Source organism: Carya illinoinensis, chromosome 6 (genome assembly GCF_018687715.1).
Source record: "Carya illinoinensis cultivar Pawnee chromosome 6, C.illinoinensisPawnee_v1, whole genome shotgun sequence".
Classification (NCBI taxonomy): Eukaryota; Viridiplantae; Streptophyta; class Magnoliopsida; order Fagales; family Juglandaceae; genus Carya; species Carya illinoinensis.
This window is the reverse complement of record NC_056757.1, coordinates 30,899,803-30,914,874: the sequence shown is the minus strand read 5'-3', so window position 1 is coordinate 30,914,874 and position 15,072 is coordinate 30,899,803. Positions and strand designations below refer to the sequence as shown.

The 15,072-nt window shown below is 36.9% G+C and overlaps 4 protein-coding genes across 10 annotated transcripts; 3 read left to right on the top strand and 1 right to left on the bottom strand.

Annotated features, from left to right (window-relative positions):
• Nucleotides 1-3,857: 3,857 nt before the first annotated feature.
• On the top strand, nt 3,858-7,102 carry LOC122312334 (probable L-type lectin-domain containing receptor kinase S.5). 2 transcript variants are annotated; one of them, XM_043126904.1, is made up of 3 exons: nt 3,858-5,303; nt 6,108-6,839; nt 6,912-7,102. In XM_043126904.1, the coding sequence occupies exons 1-3, from the start codon at nt 4,043-4,045 to the stop codon at nt 6,932-6,934; spliced, it is 2,016 nt and encodes a 671-aa protein (XP_042982838.1). In that variant the 5' UTR covers nt 3,858-4,042; the 3' UTR covers nt 6,935-7,102. The 2 variants fall into 2 exon arrangements, with proteins under 2 accessions (XP_042982838.1, XP_042982837.1); XM_043126903.1 differs by having other exon boundaries at nt 3,860-5,303; nt 6,108-7,102.
• Nucleotides 7,101-9,087, bottom strand: LOC122312337 (transcription termination factor MTERF6, chloroplastic/mitochondrial). 2 transcript variants are annotated; one of them, XM_043126907.1, is made up of 3 exons: nt 8,919-9,087; nt 7,571-8,575; nt 7,101-7,240 (listed from the first exon to the last, which is right to left on the bottom strand). In XM_043126907.1, the coding sequence occupies exon 2, from the start codon at nt 8,568-8,570 to the stop codon at nt 7,572-7,574; it is 999 nt and encodes a 332-aa protein (XP_042982841.1). In that variant the 5' UTR covers nt 8,571-8,575; nt 8,919-9,087; the 3' UTR covers nt 7,101-7,240; nt 7,571. The 2 variants fall into 2 exon arrangements, with proteins under 2 accessions (XP_042982841.1, XP_042982840.1); XM_043126906.1 differs by lacking the exon at nt 7,101-7,240 and having other exon boundaries at nt 7,446-8,575; nt 8,919-9,086.
• Nucleotides 9,088-9,138: 51 nt separating this feature from the next.
• LOC122312338 (pentatricopeptide repeat-containing protein At4g38150-like) lies at nt 9,139-11,853 on the top strand. Of its 5 annotated transcripts, none has more exons than XR_006243166.1 (3): nt 9,139-10,289; nt 11,039-11,333; nt 11,504-11,853. XR_006243166.1 is itself a non-coding variant. In XM_043126908.1 (2 exons), exon 1 carries the CDS (start codon nt 9,283-9,285, stop codon nt 10,270-10,272), a length of 990 nt encoding a protein of 329 aa, XP_042982842.1. In that variant the 5' UTR covers nt 9,139-9,282; the 3' UTR covers nt 10,273-10,289; nt 11,504-11,853. The 5 variants fall into 5 exon arrangements, 2 of the variants coding, with proteins under 2 accessions (XP_042982842.1, XP_042982844.1); XR_006243167.1 differs by having other exon boundaries at nt 9,139-10,294; XR_006243165.1 differs by having other exon boundaries at nt 9,139-11,333.
• Nucleotides 11,854-12,337: 484 nt separating this feature from the next.
• Nucleotides 12,338-14,824, top strand: LOC122312339 (AP-1 complex subunit sigma-2). Its single transcript, XM_043126911.1, has 7 exons — nt 12,338-12,543; nt 13,102-13,188; nt 13,752-13,843; nt 13,939-14,047; nt 14,151-14,186; nt 14,305-14,391; nt 14,473-14,824. Exons 1-7 carry the CDS (start codon nt 12,541-12,543, stop codon nt 14,542-14,544), a joined length of 486 nt encoding a protein of 161 aa, XP_042982845.1. The 5' UTR covers nt 12,338-12,540; the 3' UTR covers nt 14,545-14,824.
• The last annotated feature ends 248 nt before the right edge of the window (nt 14,825-15,072 follow it).

Here is a 15,072-nt window from a genome sequence, read left to right as displayed (position 1 = left end):
AAGTGCTTTGTATATAAATGTTTTTCTAGTGTCAGCAGGACCATCAATGAAAAATACATCATATTTGTTGAGAAGTAAAGTCTCGAGAAGTAATTCATATGCGTGTTTTTGTTTAAAAATTAAATGATTTGATGCAAACAGATCTTCTTGTGGAATTGTAACTGTTAATTCATCATCAATTTCTTGATGTCTAAATTCTTCATCTGAAAACTTTCTTGCATGATAAAGAACTTTCTCTAGTGATCATGATGAAATCTGAGACTTTTTCAAATTGTTCATTTTTATGGATATTTTTACATTCTTAGCATCAATGAAATGTTAGGTGAAGTCCATGTGTACAAGTGCACCAAAACATTATTAAATTAATGTCGAAGATATGAACATATAAAAGTTTAAAGCGAAAGTTCAACGATACCTTGAGAGAATGATCAGGAAAATAAACATATTGAAACAAGATCCATTTCTTTCTCTAAGTTAGGACAAACCCACGGCCATCCTAGTATGGAAAATGGGGTTTTAGGGTTTGTTAAATGAATTGTTTGACTCTATATATATTATATATATCTTGCTGTTGAAAAAGTAAAAGGGAAAAATGAGTGTTTGAAAATCAGCAAGAGGAAATAGAGAAGCATGCTTCCTAAATTGATGGATTTCTCATGATCCCCATGATCCCCCTTGTACTGATAATGAATAATGTCAATAATATAAATCTTTGACTTCAAATCTCGTAAAACAAAATCATATATATATATATATATATATATATAGCCGTCTATCATTATTATGTTATTTTATAAAAAGATTTTAATTATAAAAAGATTATTTTATTAAAATAAATTTATAAATTGATATGATTTAATGTGATATTTTATAATTTAATATATCATATAAAATTATATTAATTTATAAATTTAATTTTATAAAATCTTGTTATAGTTCTAATATTTCTCTTTTATCCAAACATGGGTCTTGCACACCTTCACGATCAACGTCACATTTGGGTCATCTGACCAAGGGTTGACGCGGCTTGCAATCTGGCACCTAACAAATACCAATCAAAAGATAAACAAGTGAGCCAAAAGGGCGCAATATTCCATGTACTAATTCACAGAACATGATGGTCAAAGCTAGATAGAGGAGTTAACCAGCTAAACTTTGGTACTAGTGGACAGTGGCAGCGCATGCTTGGAGACGGCCAACTCGATCGAACAGTTTGTGAATCAAGTCCTTTCCGACATGCTAGCTTTTGCCTTTTTGACTTTATTAGAGTCGGCGTTCCATAAAGAGTAGCTACTAGCCTCCATATATACATGATTACACAGGACCACCCTTCCCCATTCCTTCAGCTTTAATTTCCACTTTGGATAGCCACTACTGAAATCAAGTTCTATCTACTTATATGATCATGATCTCTTCGTTCCCTAAAATATGTGAATTAAATAACAAAAGTTGTCACTTTCTTTTTCTAAAGTCATGAATTAGTTTGAACCATTTCTCAATTTTAAAAATTAGTTCAAGATGTGATCACACTTGTCAATTAATTACCAGTTATGAATATTATTTATATGTGATAATTTCAACAATCTTTCTTCTCACATCTTGGACTCTAAGTTAGAATAACGATAATCTATTTCTCCCTTAAATTATTGATAAACCTGGACTCTGATATTAGTTTAAATAGTCATGAATCTCTCTCAATCCTAAAAACTAATTTAAAGAATAAGACTTTTCCTTACACTTCTAAACTTACCGCTATCCACTTTTACAATTGATATGGGATAATTATAACAAAATCTTCATTTATTGTTCTCTTTTTCTCTCTAAACATGATCAATATTTTTCCCTACTTCTGAATTTTATTGTTAAAGAGTTCTACCAATTAATATATCGCATTATGAGTATTTTTCATTTAAGTAATACCAGTCGGACGTATAAAAGTACTTAGAATATATCTCACTAAATAATTAATATGTTAATTGTAATAAAAATTAAAAAAAAAAGAAAAAAAAAGTAACATTACTCTTCATTAAATTAAGATCCGGATTGGTTACATAAAACTAAAAATTTCATTTCATCTCATCTCAACTTATCATTACAACTTTTTCAAATTTTTATATAAAATATAATAAATAATTTAATTTTTTTTAATTCTAATACAATATTAATATTAAAAAATTATATTATAATAATATTTTATTTATAACTATTTAAAATATTTCATAGTATCCATATAATCAAGCGGGTCTAAAACTTTTGAAACACGAAAAGCTACTAGAGTTGTTAGACACAAAAGTACCGATCATACTATAAGTACCTAAAGATAGATTAGCTTTTTAATGGGAAGTACTTTGACCATTTGGATGCGTAAAAAATTTCATTTTTCTTCTACTTTTTATCATCTCTTGACATGCCTTAATATGTAAGGAGATTTTTCTTCAAAAGCTTACGAAACACAATATTAATATATTAATTTTAAAAACGTACGAAATACGATATTAATATATTAATTTGTACACATTTTCATTCATTTGTAATAATCTAAGAGCACTAGCATTAGACTCATTAAATTTATTTTTAAAATTTGATAGAAGTACAAATTTTTTATAAATCTAAAACTTTCGTATCTATAATTTTACATTGAATTAGTTATTAGATTCATCAAAATAATAATATAATACTATTTTTTTTAATAATAATATTTTTAATTTTTTTTCATATTTTGTAATTTACTAACCATATGGACATTAATAGTTTAATTTAGAACTTAAATAATTGATTCCCAACTAATTTAAAATAAAATAAAATAAAATTATTGTCTATTAAAATTAGAATAAAATATTAATTTGAAGGTGAAATAGTAGACCTTCAAATTTGAAGAAAGAGTAACAAATACTGTAACTCAAAATTTTCTAAAAACTTTTTTGATAAATTGAATGCAAGTTTATTTTAAATAAATTCATCAAAATTTGAAGATGTATTGACTTTTGATAAAGTCAATACCAGTACTCTAATGTACTTGGTCGCATGAGATCATCAAAGGCCATAAAGCAATATGAATGAAGGTTGCATACATATGTATGTATGTATATATAAAAATATGCTATTAATGACTATAATTATTATTTTTCTTTTTATAAAAATATAATTATCTCTGTATGTTTGAGTCAAACCTAACGCGTAGTTCGAAGTAGTGCTTAATTAAATACAGTTCTCCAAATGAATTCAAATTTGGGTGGTTGGAATTTTTAATTAAATAAGACATAAACATTTCAAGTTGAGAACTTTATAACGTCCAAAACTCCATATATATCAAATTATCAACAATATCGGCCGTAGTAGCCGTACGTCCATTTCATCATTAATCTTTGAAGGAATAAATATGTATATCTATTTATATATCTATCTATATTTATATATTTTAATATACATATATATATATAGAGATATGTAATTTTCAAAATATGGAACTTTATTCCTAGCTATATATAAGCAATTTACGTCATGATCCACTCCTCATTTGTCTTCTAATTATATAAAAACTAGATGATGTGTAAAAACTATTCGTTAATTCTATATAGAATTGTAAAATAGTTATAAAAGAGTTATATAAGTAGATATTTTTCACTAGGTATGAATATTAAGATTATGTTTAAATATTAAAGTGATTTCAAATTATTTGTAAATAATAATAAATAAATAATAAATAATTTATAATGATAATGAATAGTAATAACGTAATATTCAAGGAGATCACCTCACTCACGAAACATAGCTTTGACTTTTTTAAATTGAAGGACGTGTTTATGCAGATCGCCTAGATTTACAAGAAACAGAGAAGATATAATTTCGTGGAATGGGTCCAAATGTTCATCAAGATTGACGCGGCGGCGTGGGAAATCGGCTCGACGGCTCATATTTCTAACTAAGGATATTAATATAGAGAAAAGGTAGCAAAGTGCGATCATTTGATCCTCCAACCCCCCCGCGCCCCCTCCTCCCAAACACACGTGCATTGATCTTGTCCTTCATTCGCTCAAACAAAATGGGTATCTCAAACGGAAGTTCGATAATCGCCGTTGCCATTATTCTGCTGATCAGCCTTCTGCATCCAGCATACATGCAAGCTCAAGTACCAGTCGTGGGAAGGGATCATTTCTCGTTTGAAAACTTTGATCAGACGAGGGACGGCCAGCACTTGAAGTTTGGAGGCTCTGCAGAAATTGATTTAGGAGCCTTTCAGATAACTCCAGATTCAAGAAATGATTTGGGCAGACTCCGAAACAAGTCCGGCCGCGCTATGTTTTCACGATCTTTCAGGCTTTGGTCTTCCAATGATACAGCCTCCTTCAACTCGACTTTCGTCATAAATATTTACAGAGAAGCAAACTGGACTGCTGGGGAGGGCCTTGCTTTTCTCATAGCCCCCGATATATCTAGACCTGAAGAAAGTTACGGGCAATGGCTTGGGCTTACCAGCGCTGCAACCGATGGGAACCGTGCTAACCAGATGGTGGCCATAGAATTTGATACCAGAAAGCAAGAGGACATTAATGATCCAGATGACAATCATATTGGCCTTAACATCAACTCTGTTAGATCAATCAAGACCGTCACTCTCGATGATCATGGCATCAGATTATCTCCCCAAATTCCCGCTAATTACACCGTATGGGTGCAGTACAATGGCGCGTCCAAGCTGATGGAGATTTTCATGGCGAAAGAAGGGGTGCCCAAGCCTGAAAAACCTCTTCTCAGCGAGGACATAAACCTGAAAGACTACGTCAGACAAGAATCCTTCTTTGGGTTTGCTGCTTCTACAGGTGATGATATGAATATTCAGTTGAATTGCGTCTTGAAATGGGATCTAAAGATAGATATTCTGCCCGGGAAAAGTGATTTGACTTGGTTGAAGATAGGTGCTGGGATTGGAGTCCCGGTGGCGACATTGTTAATCCTGTGCGGTGTTCTGTACGTGAACAAGAGAAAGAGAAGCAGCCGTAGCAGTGATAAGGAGTACAAGGGCGTTTTCGATACGCACTTGAGATGGTTGCCTGGGATGCCCAGGGAATTCAAGTACAAAGATATAAAGAAGGCAACGAACAACTTCCATGAGAGTCTGAAGCTGGGTGAAGGTGGTTTTGGGATCGTTTACAAAGGGATTCTGAATGCCAAAGATCACGGTATTGCTAGTGAAATAGCTGTCAAGCGTTTCTCCAGAGACGACATCAAAAGCAAAGATGATTTCTTGGCTGAGCTCACCATTATTCACCGCCTTCGCCATAAACATCTCGTCCGCTTAGTTGGTAATTAAACTTCTTTCTCTTCACGTTCTTTATAATTTCTGTACATCATGTTCTTTCTTGGAAGGCCGTACGGTTCTTACTTTTCTCCCTGGCCTGCTGGTTTTCTTTTGGGAATGATTTGTCACAGCTCGCAATCCGTACATCCTTAAATTATTCAAACATAATCTCAAGCTTTATCCAGAAAGTAACATCATCTGATTTTATTTGCCGTGATTTTCGCGCGGTCGCTAAAGAAATAGATGGAAAAAATAAGATCAGATACGATCGAAGTTGGCCCTTTGAACATCTATTTTCATTGATCCTTGTATTCGATGAGACCCAGAAATCTTCTTTGTTCTCTCATTTACGTCACCAATCATTCTCTGGCCAAGATTAATATGCAAGTACGTATATATTACGCTTACATGTTCTGGCGAGAGAGAACTCTTTTCTGTATTCGAGTCTCCAATAATTTTCAGATGTTTTTTTGTCTTTATTGCCAATTAAATTAAAACCCCATATATCACAAAGTCAACTTAACCAACAGGCCTTTGGCTTAATGATATTTTCCCTCTGACGCATATGGGGTCCTGATTTTAGAAACCAAGATTCTTTCTTGAGTATCATAGTAATTTATTAATATTGTTGCTCGTGTGAATAATTTTCTTATCAACATCAAATGTTTAACAAGTGTGTCATGGGATATACTTTATGTGATTATCTTTCTTCCACTCTAGATATTAAAAGGTTTCGAATATGTGTATGTGCCAGTTTTCATCCCGGATTATTGCCATCCTAACATGTAGCTACTGGGTCTTTGTTCAGGGTGGTGCTATGCCAAAGGAAAGTTACTCCTCTTGTACGACTTCATGCCAAATGGTAGCCTTGATGAACAGCTATACGAGGGTTCCAACCAGAACACTTTGAATTGGGAATGCCGATCCAGGATACTAGCCGGTGTGGCGTCAGCATTGCATTATCTGCACAACGAGTATGATCAGAAAGTGGTGCATCGTGACCTCAAAGCCAGCAACATTTTGCTAGACTCCGACTACAACGCTCGCCTGGGTGATTTTGGGCTTGCCCGAGCCTTGGATAATGGCCGGAATTCCTACGCAGAACTAGGATTAGCTGGAGTCGCAGGCACCTTGGGCTATGTTGCTCCAGAGTGCTTCCACACAGGGAAAGCCACGCCTGAATCTGATGTGTTTGGTTTTGGGATAGTGGTGCTTGAGGTCGTGTGTGGCAGAAGTCCTCGGATCCAAATCAATTACAACCACCATCTCTATTCCTTGGTCGATTGGGTTTGGACGTTACACCGCGAGGGCAGCATTCTTGAAGCTGTAGATGAGAGGCTTGGCAAAGACTATGTGGTTGATGAAGCTAAGAGGTTTTTACTTCTTGGGCTCGCATGCACACATCCCATTGCCAGTGAGAGGCCTCAAACGCAGGCCATATTCCAGATCATAGCCGGTACCATGCTCACTCCCCATGTACCTCCATTCAAACCTGCCTTCACATGGCCTTCCATGGGACCTTCCTTGAGCATCACTGAGAGTACGACTTCAACTCAAACAGTCTCTTCCAAAGGTTTTTCTCATGTGATTAATGATTAATGTGGATGTACAGGACGTAACACCCAGAGGGCTTGACTCCTCCCGGAGTCTTTTAAAACTTTGAGCTCCTGAAGTGGCTTAGGCATTCTCCTTTGCATTAAAATGGGAAGTTTTTAAAGAAGCCCAATTTTTTTTTCTGGACTCCATGTAAACTCGTGAATTGTTGCATTAATGTTTCCTCAAATCTCCGCAGATGATCATCCATACACAAGCAGGCCGCGTGCTGTTGATTTCTTGAACCTATTGTTTATCTTGTATTCTGTCTTGGAGTGTATATTATGATCTAATTGGTTGGTTTCTTCAAAAACTTAAGGCTTGAAAGTTTGAAACCCTGCGTGTCACCTGCCATATGTTAATAACAATTAATATGGCATACAGTGAAGCCAGATCAGATTCTTACATATTCAGACTCAAAAAACAATGTTGTAGGCTTGTAGCCACGGCATTTAGTTGGTCACCCATGGATCCAGGGCACCTATGGTCCTATATATCTTAACATGTCTCTTGAACGAGTGAAAGTCACTTCATCAGATACTGAAGTCAGAAGTTTTCAATGGATGCACCCAGAACCATTTGATAGTTAAAATGCACTCCACATCCAAGAACAAAAATATAAATTACAAAAGCAACCCAACCTAAATTCTAAGAAAATTGCATGAAAAAGAAGAGTACCTTAGGCATACCCTTCAAACAAACCAAACTTCATTAAGAACTTCTTTTGATTACAGTCCAGCATTTCACTCAAGCTACAAGCTATATTCTTCTCCTTCAAAAGTTTGTGCCGCAGCTGTAATCTCTTCTTCAACCCATGCCGAAAGAAGTCAGGATAATCAGTGACTTCATCAATCTGTCTCCCCATTACCTCCACCAGAAACCTGATTCGAGGTTCTAAAGAATTCCTGATGCTCTTGATCAGAATGGGAGGAAAACCAGTTATCAAAACTGCAATCTGGTGATCTCCAAAACCACATCTTTTTAAATAAGCAAAATTGGGTCGCAGTACCTTGTTCGCATCTCGACAAAGAACTTCAGGGAAGTTCATTGCCACTGATTGAAGATTGTGCTTCGTAAGACCTACCGATTTTAAAAAATCTGAAGTAGGGCGTAGCCTTTTGTCAACGCTATAACCCATAATAAAGGGGTTTTTTGCTAGAACTTTGCCAATCATTCCATCTCTGGTAAGGCCAAGAGTAGCAAGAAAGTCCACTATCTCTGTCAACTTCGATTCGATGCTGTAGCTGATGAGCCTCGGGTTGAGTAATATCATCTTGCCAAGTTGCTTTTCAGGGACACCGAGTGCCTGAAAGAAGGCCAAAAGTGGACAGAGCTTCTCTTCCACACTATGGGAGAGTATGTGGGGGAATTTGGCAATGGCAGCAGCAACTTCTTGGGGTTTTGGACCGAGCGTGGAGAGGCACTCAACCATGGGGACAAGCTTCTCGTGGAGACCCAGTGCAAGTATCTTGGGACACTTTGAAACAATAGAAGGGAGCTTTCTCTCATGAATGCCAATGCTTTTCAGGTAAGCCCAGTTCTGGGAGGCATTCTCACTTTGCACAGCCTCAAGGCGCTTGCACTTTTTGAACATCTCTTGAATACTTTTATCATCAAAGCCTCTATCCCTGAAGAACCAAATGATGCTACTACCACGTTGACTGCTGCATATTTCCATATCCCCTAACAATGTGTGACATTTGTTATTTAGATCAACGAACGCTAACAAAACTCTACATTTACAGGTTTTTCAGTTGTAAGTAGAGAGATTTTCAGAAGGGATGTTGTATTTCATTCGTCAAAACAATCATCGGGAAATGGTGATGATGATAAGCATCACGAACCGAATAAACCCAAAACCCAAAACAGAAAGATGGCAAATTTTAAGATTTATGAGAACATAGCAAAGAAAATATAATAATTATTTCGAAAATACACCCCATGAATAAATCAAAAACTCCATTGGAAGAGGATTATTACTAGGACACAGGTGTGGCAGCTTCTATATACGAAGAGAGCCGCTTACCTTTTGATTAAAAGCTAAGAAGCATTCGGAGAACAATCAAATGCAGAAGTGCAAAAAACCTCTATGATTTCACTCAATCTACAAGTCCATTGCCGGCGCCGGAGGTGGATGCGGAAGCAGAGAGGTATGGGAATGGAGGCCGGGGCAGTATTTGTGTTTTAGCCAAAACGAAAACAGAGCGGAAAAGCCTCAAAAAGAATTTGCCTTATCTGCTTACCGTTTTACCGTAATTGCCCTCTTCGCTGACCTTAAAATGACTCATTTAACCTCCAATGGCGGGTTTAGACTAGTGCTGCGCACAGCAAAGGCAGAAAACAAAAACCCTAAACCCTAGCTTCGTCGCCTTCTCATTTCATTCTTATACATGGCATCGCTGCAAGTTCAGGGTCGGATTTCTAAGCTTATTTCGAAGCCCCTTTACCGTTGGGTGGAATTACGCCGCTGTTTGAGTTCTCGCTCCCTCGAAGATGACGGCGGCATCAGAGAACGATCCGTGAGAACGGGAGGTGGAGATGGAGGTGGAAGTGTAAGTGGCGAAAAACTCACATATTTTCCTCCGGAGCCCATTCCGAATCGGCCTTTGAGAGGCCAAGGAAACTCAAAGTCTGACATTCATATTCGCAACAGAAGACCGTCTGCCGATAGTGACAAAGACAGCTTTGAATTCCTGGAGAAATTCAAGCTTGGTGCTGGTGGTGGTTTAAACAAGGGGGAAAAGTTCCCCAACCGGCTCCAACAACAACAACAAGAGGAAGGGAAGGCGGATACACCAACGCCGCCTCCGGCCCAAGATGCGGATGAGATCTTCAAGAAACTCAAGGAGACGGGTCTCATCCCCAATGCTGTGGCCATGCTCGATGGCCTTTGCAAAGACGGCCTGGTTCAAGAAGCCATGAAGCTCTTCGGTTTAATGCGCGAGAAGGGTACCATTCCCGAAGTTGTTATTTACACTGCTGTTGTCGATGGCTTCTGCAAGGCCCACAAATTTGAGGATGCCAAAAGGATTTTCAGGAAAATGCAAAACAATGGCATTTCTCCTAATGCCTTCTCTTACTCTGTCTTGATACAGGGTCTGTATCAGTGCGACGAGTTGGACGACGCTGCTGCCTTTTGCATCGAGATGTTGGAAGCTGGTCATTCTCCAAATATCACCACCTTTCTGGGCTTGGTCGCTAGGTTGTGTTTGAATAAGGGTGTTGAAGAAGCTCGGACCGTAATTGCAACCTTAACGCAAAAGGGATTTTTCGTCAACAAGAAAGCTATTAAAGAATATATGGAGAAAAAGCCAACACATCCATCTGTTTGGGAAGCTATCTTTGGGAACGAAAGCCGAGAGGCAACATTTCGTTTTTGAGGTTTCTGATAAATATTGTAAGGTTTTCTTTCTATCCTCGCCTGCCATGAATATATTTCCTTGCTTTTCTTTTATCCATCCTCACATGCCAGACAGCATGTGAAGCGCGTTCAGTCATTCAGAGTCATTAGTGTAATTGCTGTGGTACTGTTATAATTTCTAATGCTTTATGTGGTTGAGGGAATTTTTAATCCCACTGGGTAGCGTTATTTTGTTAAACAGACAGACTGGTTTTCTTTCTGTAAGCTAGTACTAGCAGTAGACAACAACTGAAATTATTTTCTAAATATCTCCATACTAACCTTCATTTTGAACAATATGGAGGCCGGAGCCTATGGTCAGCGAATACTTCTGCTTCTCCACTTGGTCTAATGTTTCCCTATTCCCCCCATCTCTATTTCTATATCTGTTGGACTTGCACCCTGTGTACTGGGTCAAGCTTTCCATGCTCATCCTCGGCGACGCTAGTAATTTCTAAACGAATACTTTCTATTCAACGTATAGAAGGAAAATGAGGCTAAAATTTTTATGTTGCAAGAAGTTACCATCCATTCTTAAGTGAATCTTCATGGGTGGGTGCTAGGGGTAGGATGCGGCAGTGGTGAGTATTTGTCTGTCTGGTGGTGGTAGTAGTAGTAGTATATATGAATTTTCGGAGGCGGCTGTGGTCCCAGTAGTAGCAAAGGTGCTTTGGAGGAAGATTAGGAGGTAGAGGAGGAGGAGAGTTATGAGTGCATAACTTAGTTCACTTTCTTTCAATTTACAGTTGTTACAGGTGTAATTTAGTTCCAGAATTATCAGTGGAGATAAAACTATGTTGGTGAAAGCACACTGATGTGCAAAGCACCGAGGCTGAAGCGTTCTGCTTACCAAAAGTGAAGTGCAGTTACATAAGCGCGCTTTAACCTCACTAGTTGATCACTTGACTGTCATGTGTGTTTCACTTCAATCAGGGCCTGCATGCTTGTGCTTTGTGCCTAAGCTCTAGGCAGCGCTTGCATATAAGTGCGCCTTGTGCTTTCACCAACCCCAGAGAAAACTTTCATCAAGGGGTTTATTTGGTAATTGATCTTATATCTTTCCACCCCAGAGAAAACTTTCATCAAGGGGTTTATTTGGTAATTGATCTTATATCTTTCCTTTTTCTTCCCTTCTATATTTCTTCTTTTGGATTGCAAATAGGGTCTCTAAGTTTCCACCGTATCTAAAATAAGGTGCTTTGACCTTGTAGGACATGGAGATCTTAAATTGCCATCGCCGAAGGCTTTGGTCATCTAAGAGTCCGCTTCTTATGCGCACCACAGGGTCGGGAATTGTTTAATTCAAGCTAGCCAAGTGAAGAAGATGATATGAATGTACAGATAGTTTAAATGCTGATCAAACTTCACCAAAGATAATTCTCAATGCCCTAGCAGATCTCTGTGATTCAGTCTGCCTTAATTTTTAATTTTTGCTGCCAAGTTGATGGTAGTCGGATCCAGACAAGAAGGAACTGCCTCATTACATTTACTTTTATCTATATTGTAATTGATACCTGATGAGTTTATGTTGTATTGAGCATGTGGTGCTCCAGCGGCCTAATGCATATCTTTGCCGTTGGCAAAAGCCAAAAGTAAAACAACATAGGAATGAATGTACCAATCAAAAAGGAGTGAATGAATGTGAAAAGTGGATGCAGGCAATGCATAGCTACTTAGTTTAGCCATAAAATAAAACATAAAACTGGTGACAAAATAATGGCTGGTATGATATAGGGGACGACATGTCTTTCATTAGCCATCCCCTCTCAGATGCCATGTAACATATGCAAGACTTGTTGCGTGAAAAGAAAAGGTGATGTCTAAGAAATTATGAACACATAAAATTCAAATTTCCTAAAACAAAATGAATCATTCTGATGTATTAAAATATTTATCCGTAATAATGAAATAAAAATATTTATAACATTATAATTTCGATCCATTTTTATATAAATATAAAGTTTTCCTCCAAACTAAAGTTGGAAGGAAGGAAATTCCTTGAAAATATACATATTGATTGAGGTGGGCCCTGAGTGATTTCTCCGGCTGCAATTTTAGGGCCCAATATCTCGTCTTTATCAGCTAAAGCCTGGAATAAGGTGTCTGTGTCTGGCATTCGTCTCGAGGGCGGGTGGCCTCTTTTAAGAGAATTCAGAGAAGAAAAACAAAGTATAATTGGCGTGTCGTTTCGGAATTTCTGAGCTTTTTGGGCAGCGGCATTTGATCTCATTGCGAAACACCCAGAGAAATGGTATTGTTAGCGAGTGAATGAATTAATTGTTAGCTTAATATGAATGACAGGGATATTAGATCCGGAGCTTGTTCTTGCAGCTCGAAATTTATGAGTAACGAATTCCTTATATATCTTTGAAACTTTATGCGATGGTGGTCGTTGACTGCGGTTGTTTCTATCTATTTATACATACGTTTTCTATCTGTTTCTCTTTCATTGCCTTTTTTCTAATTTAGATTTTAAATTCACTGCTGCTATTGTATTCGTTCGTAAAAATATATACTTGCGTTGGCTTTAACTGTTGTAGATCTGTGCTTCTCCATTCGGTTAAAATTTTGAAATCACGCCTAAACTCTCGCATTTGCTGTTGGCTGTTGTGGTTATGATTTAATTTGTGAGTGTTCTCTATTTGGGTGGCTTTGTTAGTTCAAGAATCATGTCACTCAGATCTATCGATCTTGACCACAATTCTACACGCTCGTTGCGACTGTGCGGTAGTTTTTCCGGGTTCGGGGCATGATGAGGTTATTATGTTTGCTGCTTCTTTAACAGTCTATATTCCTGTACTTGTTGTAGATTCACTTTGTGCTTCTTATTAGTCGGCAAGGAAAAGTGAGGTTGACAAAATGGTATTCGCCTTATTCGCAGAAGGAAAGAACTAAGGTATCACCCGCATTTTTTTGTGTAGTTCAGATCTTAAATCTCTCTTCCTGTATACTTGGGCTTTTGCCTACTCTTTTGATCAATATAAATTTTTTACCGATATAAAAAATAGATCTTAAATCTTTCGCTTGATTGTGAATTTGTATTTATTCCCAATTACCAAGGCTTTATATAATTCAGAGAAATAGATGCATTTTATTTGTTTGATATACTGTTGTCAAGATGAATGTGAATGCTGAGAAAAGAACATAGTGTAGAAAACCACTATTGATCTTTGGGGTGATAATTTTTATAGGGTTGAAGACTAAGGAAAATGATAAATTTACAACTCTTTCAAAACTATATTGCAAGTCTATTTCAAATGGTGGATTTATGTAAAATTGAAATTATTTTTAATGAAGTGACAACCCCATTGGTTGATTGTAAAATAAGGTGTATTGTAATCGCATTTCTAACTGCGTATTGTTCATGATGATGTTTCTGAATATTATGTGCATGTTTTTTTCCCAATATTGATATATATATATATATATATGCATATATTTTTTGCATTTTCTGTGAAGGTTATACGGGAGCTAAGTGGAGTGATCCTTACCCGAGGACCCAAGCTGTGTAATTTTGTTGAATGGAAAGGTTACAAAGTTGTTTATAAAAGGTAATGCAAGCATATGACCATGTTTGACGGCGATGAAAACCTCTTTCTTGAGAAATATTATTTTTTGTCTTTAATATGAGCCGCTGTCCGTGTAGGTATGCTAGCCTGTATTTCTGCATGTGCATTGATCAAGAAGACAACGAATTAGAGATTCTTGAAATAATTCATCATTACGTGGAGATTCTGGACCGATACTTCGGCAGTGTTAGTGAATCGTAATCTGACTCATTTATAAGAGCAGTCCACTCTTTTTTATTTGATCGTTGATAAAGGATAGACATCCCACTAATCTATTAATGCTTTGCAGGTCTGTGAGCTGGACTTGATTTTCAACTTCCACAAGGTATTTGCACTTTGCGTGCCTTTTATGGCCAGCTTTTCTGCTCTCCTGGTATTTGAGGATGGTTTTATGTCCACCTAAAGCTCATTTGATTCACTTTTTGATACCGTCACACGTGAAGGCCTACTATATATTGGATGAACTCTTGATTGCTGGCGAACTTCAGGAGCCTAGCAAGAAGACAGTTGCACGGTTAATATCTGCGCAGGTATGTGCTCTTTTCTCTGTATTGATGCCTTTGTTTGGCAAATTTACCATTTGCTGAGTGCATTATACTGTTGGTTATTAGGATTCATTGGTAGAGACCGCGAAAGAGCAGCGCAGTACAATAAGTAATATAATTGCTCAGGCTACAAAGTAGAGGACAGACGTTTGTAGTTGCCTTATATATTGACATTGAAGTGCTGTCTTTATTTTTGTTATTCTGAGTCTGTCAGTCTTTTAACAACTGGAATGCACCTTTTTGTTGTTTGTGTTCTCAAGATTGTACGATTTTTGCCTTTGAATTTTTTCCTTTGATTACATGTTGTATATGGTTTATTCATCTTCCAGATACTGGAGGTCATTTTTCTGTTTGGCATTTTGTAAGCAATACCATTCCACTATTCCAAGGGTATGTTTAGCGGCTAGTTGAAAGGCGATGGGACTCGCGTATGCATTTTCGTTTCTTATAATTAAAAAATAAAATAAAAAACAATCTTCTATTTTTGAGCCGCACAGATAATATTCATAAAGTAATACTAGATTCAGTCTAATCCCATTAAGGCAAGTCAGTTTATAAGATGGCTGTTCTTTTTATTTTTTTATTTTATATATATATAATTATTTTTGTGAAGTAAGTATTTCCCTTGGGATTATTCATAGATGAATAATTTATTAAAAAAAAGAA

What these genes read in the sequence shown, in the direction of transcription:
- LOC122312334 (XM_043126903.1), top strand. Translation starts at nt 4,043, where the DNA reads ATGGGTATCTCAAACGGAAGTTCGATAATCGCCGTTGCCATTATTCTG. An exon ending in ACATCTCGTCCGCTTAGTTG is followed by an intron (nt 5,304 to 6,107) that starts GTAATTAAACTT and finishes GTCTTTGTTCAG; the next exon opens with GGTGGTGCTATGCCAAAGGA.
- LOC122312337 (XM_043126907.1), bottom strand. Translation starts at nt 8,570, where the DNA reads ATGGAAATATGCAGCAGTCAACGTGGTAGTAGCATCATTTGGTTCTTC.
- LOC122312338 (XM_043126908.1), top strand. Translation starts at nt 9,283, where the DNA reads ATGGCATCGCTGCAAGTTCAGGGTCGGATTTCTAAGCTTATTTCGAAG.
- LOC122312339 (XM_043126911.1), top strand. An exon ending in TACAAAGTTGTTTATAAAAG is followed by an intron (nt 13,844 to 13,938) that starts GTAATGCAAGCA and finishes CTGTCCGTGTAG; the next exon opens with GTATGCTAGCCTGTATTTCT. An exon ending in TGGACCGATACTTCGGCAGT is followed by an intron (nt 14,048 to 14,150) that starts GTTAGTGAATCG and finishes AATGCTTTGCAG; the next exon opens with GTCTGTGAGCTGGACTTGAT.